We start from the raw sequence: 7321 nt of genomic DNA on the forward strand, positions 1-7321 counted from the left end.
AACAAGCAGTCCCCACTTGACTTTCCTGTTGGGTCTCCTGACGAGAACCTGCCCAAGATTCCATTTGAGAACTGTCAACCATCTCTCACGCCGCTCCATCCACAGAGCGTACCTCGCACACGCGGTTGCCCTGCGTCCAGTAGACGGCCTCTCGCCGGTACGGGAAGTGGTTGCTGATAGCGCCCAGCAGCCACCGCTGCTGCTCCTCCAGCAGCAAGAACGCGAGCTGTGCAGCAGCGTCCGCGCGTCCCACGGGGACAATGTGGTCACAGGCGACGATCTGTTGCCTCAGTCTGGACAGAAAGCCGCTGTACGAGACGTTAAACTCCGGCGGCGGGCGGCAGCCAGCGGCCGCACCGTCGAGCCCCCGTCCTTCCCAACCCCCGACAGCATCGGAGCACGCCAACGACGGGAACGCCGTGTCGCGTGTGCAGCTGGCGAAGCGCAGCACGAGGTCCCCGCCGCCGTCCAGAGAGCGCGCAGCCTGTCGGTGTCCACCGGAGCGGCCGAGATCTCGATCTTCCCCGTCCGCGAGGCGCGAAACGCCCGCCGAATCGTCTACGCAGCAGTCGGAGTCAGCTCGGAACTGAACAAGCACCCGATGGCGCGACTGCCCCACCTGCACGTACACGTCCGCCGCCAGCTCGTCGTCGTCGCCCGCGACGCTGTCGATGCAGTCCTGGAAGGCATTTCCCCGCGCGCTCTTCGCTCGGCGGCTCGGGGACGTCTGCGCGCTCGTGGGCCTCGACCGCTGTCGGCGGCGCACAGGCGCTGGAGGATTTCGTCCAGCTGGTGCGTGCACTTGATCATCTCCTCCAGCATCTCGGCCGCCTTCAGCTGCGCCTGCTGCTGCTCCGTCGGCGGCATCGTCGGAGTGGCCCTTCCTGCTTGGCTAGAGAGATGTCCGCCAAAGATCGCGACCTTTCCACGAAAGCAGCTTTCTGATTGGCTCGCGTTTGGTCAACAAATTAGTTAGTTGCAAGAAAACGTAGTCGGCCGATGAATCGGCAAGACGCCGAAGCGTCTGAAGCGCTCGAACGCAACGTTAACGACGCCCGGAACAACTCAGGATTTCGCTGAAGCCTGAATATTGACGAACACAATAACAAACAAAATAAAAGATAACGAAATACCTCTCCTTTCTGTGATATTTTGTTGTTGGTTGTTTTCGGGAGCGCCGCAAACGACGTATTGCATGCGTTCGTTCTGACGAAAATAATCTGGGCCACTCGTATTTTCCGAATGACCAACAAAATTCGCACTTTATTCATTCGTATTGTTTTCATTCTCCGATGTCCTGTATACATAACTTACGCTGTGCGGTATCGCGGATGTCAGCGCCATCAACATCAAAACGATCAGTTTGGGTAAATGATCGATTTCTGAGTTTCTAGTACGGCCAACTGATACGGAGCGTGAATGCGGCAGTTGTACCGTGCAACCACCGCGAGTGCTACGAACAACACAAGCTCCAGCAACGCGTAGACGAGCGCGGGCAATTCCCGCAATTTCTCCACGATATTGTGCGCTAGGTAGGTGGACCATTGCTAAAACGAAGCTGGCATTTATGGCAGGAACAATGAACTCCAAGTATTCAGATAAGATGAGGCACTCCGATGTGAAGATGACCTCAAGAGCCTCCACGAGCGCAAGCGAATTCCCATCCACGCCTTTATTCTTCCGTTGCTATTTTCAACGTTGGTCAGTGAGGCTGAACTGCAACAATGTTGTGCCCGCGGCCAGCAAAGGTGGGCGGTGATGTATAGTGAACTGTAGGGCCATCCTGGCTGTGCAAATGTTGGAAAGCATTACGCTCGAGGTTTTGCAGCAAATTCCCGCCTTCGATCGATAACGGGTGGACGACACACGAACGGACTCGAATTTCCTGTGCTTCAATCGCTTCCGAGGAACCGTATAGCGATCGGACAGCACCAAGGAGGTCGTCGTTATCACCAGCACTGTTGCTCATTCCCAGATATCCCACCTCCCCCGACGCGTGCATCGGACGCGTACTCCAGCCTCAGCGCCATGGCGGCACTACCACCACAAGAAGCAGACATGTCTCCCGCACCCGCTGCCGCAATCGCGGGCCCCAACCGCCTCCGCGCCGGCCGAGAAATCCACTTTGACACTTCCTGTTACTTTGCATGTATAGTCGCCACAGGAGGGTTACAACTGATCTTTTCAAAATCCCTGTGCAGGTCGCGACTTCCCCTTCGACTTGAGTGGACCAAGCATGCGCATTAGAGAATCTGCTGCAAACTACAAGAGCCAAGTTTCGCAAGATACTTACAAGCCCAACAGATTGTGTTCGATTGTGCAATTGTGTAAGTCGCCGTTCTGAATCCTTTCTGTAAGCAACAACTGAGCCCAGTCATCTATCACAATTGTTTGGGCGAGTAAGTTGTAAAGTGGTTCTGCTCGTGGCAGCGAGCGTCATCATACTCTAGGGTCGGTGCCAAACAGGCAACTTCGGACAAGTCGCATCTTTGCAGACTCCTTTCAAGACAGACGCCAAGCGACGCGAGTCCCGTCAAGTCCAAGGCCCACACGCTAACTGCTTCGTCATGGAAGCTCCAGCTGCGTCTCTGCGCCTGCGTCTACTGGAGCCGAGCGTGTGGTGTCGTGTCCGGCGGCACTCGCGTGGTGCTGCACGGCGTCGGGTTCCGGCCAGCGCCGCACTCGCTGACCGTCCGCTTCCGGGTGAACCTGCAAGACCCCGACGACAACGACGTCCAGAGCGAAGGTGTCCACGTGGACACAACCGACCACATGTTCTGGACCTCTCGGCAGCCCATGTCCAACACGGTGGACGTCAGCGGACGATTTCTGCTGGGAACCCAATTGGAGTGCGTGCCCCGAGCTTCGAGCGCCAGGCCAAGCGCGCCATCGCGGCCCGCACGAGTCTCGCGGCGTCCTCCGCATCAGTTAACAGCGCGCCGCAGCTGGTCCCTCTGAGCGTCGAGGTGATCCTCAATGGCGGTGAACAACGGTCCAACCCATTGACGTTCAAGCTGCACCAGCCGCTCGAAATTCGCCGCGTGTGTCCTCAAAGCGTCCTCATGGCCAACCCAGCCGTGGTCGTCACAACGACGCTGAATATCCTGAAGTTGCCCATTCCTGTCCTCAGCCGAACGACGACCAAGACTGGACCGAAACCTCTGGAAGTTCTGGAAGAGATGAATTCATTACCCGTGTTTGTTCGAATACAGCAAACTTCGGAGAGAACGGGAGCGGTGTCTGAGCAGATGAGAGGGACAGTGGAAATTGTCCCCTTGGGGTCTACGAGGTGGAATTCGATGCCGCCACGATGGGGTTTGGAGCCGCTAGTGTGGAGCTCAGCTTGAATCGCGTGGATTTTTTCCGATGTCGGAGTGACGCACCGCCTGAGGGGTACGGCTATCGAGTAATTCGAGACGTGGCTTTACGAACGGTGGAGCCTGCGTGCATCAGCGTCACGAGTGGACAGGTTACAGAGGTGAAGTTGGCTGGGGATGGATTTGTAGATACAGGGGATATTGTGGTGGCACTGATGCAGAAGGAGTTGCCAGCTCAATTAGTGGCGGAGGGCATTGGAGATGGAATCCTGGTTAAGAAGGCAGTTGCGAACACGAAAGAGATTCAGGTAGCACAGCTCAACGCGACGTACTACGGCAAGAATGAGATTCGATGCACGGTTCCGGCAAACATCCATTGAACGGCAATGGACAGGCACGCCTTGTCGGCTTGCTGTATCGCGATCGTGCATTACATGAAATATCTCCGGGTAGCAGCAGTTTAGCAGGTGGAACTCAACTGGTGATCCGCCACGCATGTTTGACGTTGGAGGATGTTGACTCGTTTTATCAGCTGCAACGATTAGATCCGCCGCGACGAATACGAGTTCGCTTCCAGCCGATAAGCTACAACTTGGGTGATGTTGGTGGAGCGCTAGCCAAGGTGGTGACTGCCGAGGCTTCAGTAGATACGCCTGAGTGTTAATTTGTCGAACGCCAAACTTTATGGATCATATTAAAGCTTTGAACAGTTTGAGATCGGGTGGAGGTAGCGAAATAGATAGAGATAGCGTGCCGTATATGTGGCGTTTTACAGTGGGAATTGCGTTGGGTGGCGAGATGTTCCAGGGTGCACTGCCGTTTGTGTTCTACCTTCCTCCGGTAATTCGCTCGCTGTCGCAACACCACGGACCTGCGTCGGGGATACCTGTGTGAAGCTACGAATGAAGCACAAAGTTCCACCAAAATTAAAATGTTTGTGCGCTTCTCAACTCTGGATTTCGCTACCACTATGACTGTCGAAGGCCACCCAGTGACATGGCGGGTGAAAATGCGGAGTTCACATCCGATGATGTCGCCGACAAAACAGTTCTGTGCCCTCGGAATCAGTACTTACCCGCCGTGACCTAGACGAAGACCCCGAATACTTAATTGCGTGCCAGACACCTCCATGGGCAGATGAAAGCGCTAGTGATGAGCCCCACTTGACTATTGTCCAGGTTTCGTACGACACTGGGGTCACATTTTCCCCGCTATTGATCCCCGCCATCAGCAACACAGTCCAACCCGTTGACCAAGGATCTGTCGTACTTGTGCTTCCTATTTTACCCGCCTCCGATCGTTCGTACTGCAATACCTTTGTCTGCAGATATACTAGGTGGGAGCTACATTCGCCTCCTGGGAGAACACATCATAGATCACGGGGCCCAGCCGTCCGTAATTTTGAGTCGCCGACGATGAGCCGCAAGGTGCCGGCTTTCGTTGAAAAGGGTGAGCTGAGATGTTGCGCTCCGGCGTTTAATGTCGGGCTAGCGCGCGTCTTCGTGTCGCTCAACGGTGAGCAGTATACCCTTTGCGAGCTCCACGATCCCGAGACGCATGCGCCGCTGGAATTTATTTTCTACAGCTCGCCCACAGTAACGCGTATTAGCCCGCTGTGCGCATGTGTGCGGCAATCTAGTGAACTGACGATATTTGGCACAAACCTCATCGAGACGGAGCGGATTAAAGTTCGGGTGAGTTTTCCTGCAAATGCGCATGGATCAGGACGACGACTGGTTTTCAAGGATGTCTCCGGAACAGCTCGCGATGGCGTTATCACAGCTAAGACCCCTCAGTTTTCCGAGGACTATGCGAATCAAAATGCGTACGTAGACGTCGCATTGAACGGCGCTGATTTTCGGGGACTTCTGTTCCTTTGAGGTATTTCTCGACTTATGGGATCACACGTGTGGATCCGTCGCTAGGCGCTTTGAAGTGCCCGTGACTTTGACGGTGTATCTAGCGCCCGTGATTGTTACGGACAAAATGCTCGTTCGAATCCGCTTGGGGTCAATAGGGCAGCAATCGAGCATGACGCTAATGACAAGGAGGATCGTGAGGCGATGTTCGGACCTGTTGAAGCCATTACCTGGACTCCATCCAGCGTTGAATTTAAGGTTCCACCTTTGAGTACGCTTGTCGAAAGCTTATCAGCGCTAACTACGGCATATCTGGAGGTATCCTTTGATGGGGTACGTTTCCACGGGGTGGGTAATTTACGAGACCACTATCATGTGTACAATATGCCTCAACTTACTTCTGCAACACCATTGTTTGGCGTTACCGATCGCGAGACGAAGATTATTGCACACGGAGTACACATGCGGCCTGGAGATGTTGTCAAACTGAGCCTGTTCCTGGAATCGACTCTCATGGAGAAACCTAAAACGAAAACTAGAGGGCGGCGTTCAGCTGCACGAGCAGCACCCGTACCGATGGCCACAGTCATAGCAGAGGTAAACGCCAAGCGACAGCGACTAACCTGGACCTGCCCCTCACTTGTACAGCTTCGTGCCAGCCCAGATCGACAATTCGCCCCACTAGTAGCTACCGCGCCCGTAATTACAAATGGCCAGCCAGATCGCCGCGTTCAAGGTGATACAGTCGGAGGAATGTTGCTACCCGAGCGGGTGCTCATGCAGATCAGTGTTGTGGACGGCCAGCCAACCTCTCTTCCTTTCGTATTTCGCTACTACCGAGCGGCGACACTTGTGGCTATGAATCCGCGCGTTGGTTACGTCTGTAGCGGATCACTTGTTTCATTTGAATTTGCAGAGCGCATCGCCACCCCACCGTTGACTTTCGTTTCGGGGGACAGTCTCCCGATGAGCGGGCGAATTCGGGATGAACGATTCGTGGAGTGCTTTCACAGAGTTGTCCGCGGGTCCTCACAACGTTAGCGTCTCCTTTAATGAGCAGCATTATGAACCGGCTGTGCTGGTTGAGCAGCCACTAGACGCACCAAAAGGTGACGAACCACCACCGACTTCCGCCGCTACTTTTCATGCGTTCCCGCTCCCAGTGTTCGTGCTCCCTCCTGCCGGTCGAGAGCGCGTCTACGCATTTGGGCCCACCTCGGGTGGAACTGTAGTCGTCATTAAAGGCATGGGGTTTGTACCAGACACCAAGATATACGTTCGCTTCGCTTCGCAATTCACCGACGCCTTTGATGGAGAATCTGAGATCATAGTGACTGCCAAGGTTGTGGATAACGAGACAATTCGGTGTATCTCCCCGCCATCCATGCGCCTGGGCCGCGTCGTTCTCCATGTGTCTTACAATTTGCAGCAGTTCAGCGATTCAACCTGCTTCTTCGAGTATCATGCGCCTACGCGCTACAGCGCGAAACGCTGTGCGGACCTATCTTAGGTCAAACACCGCTACGGCTATTTGTCGAGGACTTAAAGGGACTGTCTCACGCGATTGCTTCAGTGCGTTGTTCGGTTCGAAAGTGAGAAACGGCAAGAAACTCGACACACAGTGGATATTGATGCGCAATTTGATCTGGAGACGCGGATGATATCCTGCATTACACCAGCCTGGCCTTCAAATGAGCTAGTTGGGCTACGCGTCTCACTCGCTCGTGGCGAAGGCGAACTGTTTGAAGACACACGAATTAAATTTCTTTTATGATCCACCCGAGGGTGTGATCAAGATCGAGCCATCAGCCGGTCCCATTGAGGGTGGAACTGAGGTGCTGGCATGGTGTGGAAGTATCGTGGAGACTGGCGAAATAACTGTCTCGATTCAGCTGTACAAGGATGAACATGAGTGCCCGATCACTAAAAGACGCCCAAGAGAGCGTAGTGGCAGGGATGCACACCTTATCGCCCCTGCCGCCGCAAAACGGAGGTTGAGCAGCAGGGAATCCATGCAGTCGATGTTAGTTAGAGGTGAAATCGTCGGCGAAGCTGTGCGTTTTGTGGCTCCAGCAGTGGAGGGGCCTTGCACGGCAGTTTTGAGTATTTCGCTGAACGGCATCAATTACACATCAACTCAAAGCC

At 54.6% G+C, this 7321-nt stretch overlaps 1 protein-coding gene across 1 annotated transcript; it reads right to left on the minus strand.

Moving 5' to 3' along the window:
* Positions 1-85: 85 nt before the first annotated feature.
* IUM83_16069 (E3 ubiquitin protein ligase) lies at positions 86-867 on the minus strand (the record flags this gene model as incomplete). Its single annotated transcript, XM_067940926.1, has 2 exons — positions 86-665; positions 767-867. The coding sequence occupies 2 exons, from the start codon at positions 865-867 to the stop codon at positions 86-88; spliced, it is 681 nt and encodes a 226-aa protein (XP_067785404.1).
* Positions 868-7321: the final 6454 nt, after the last annotated feature.

The sequence above is a fragment of the Phytophthora cinnamomi genome (genome assembly GCF_018691715.1).
Source record: "Phytophthora cinnamomi strain GKB4 chromosome Unknown Contig80, whole genome shotgun sequence".
Lineage (NCBI taxonomy): Eukaryota > Oomycota > Peronosporomycetes > Peronosporales > Peronosporaceae > Phytophthora > Phytophthora cinnamomi.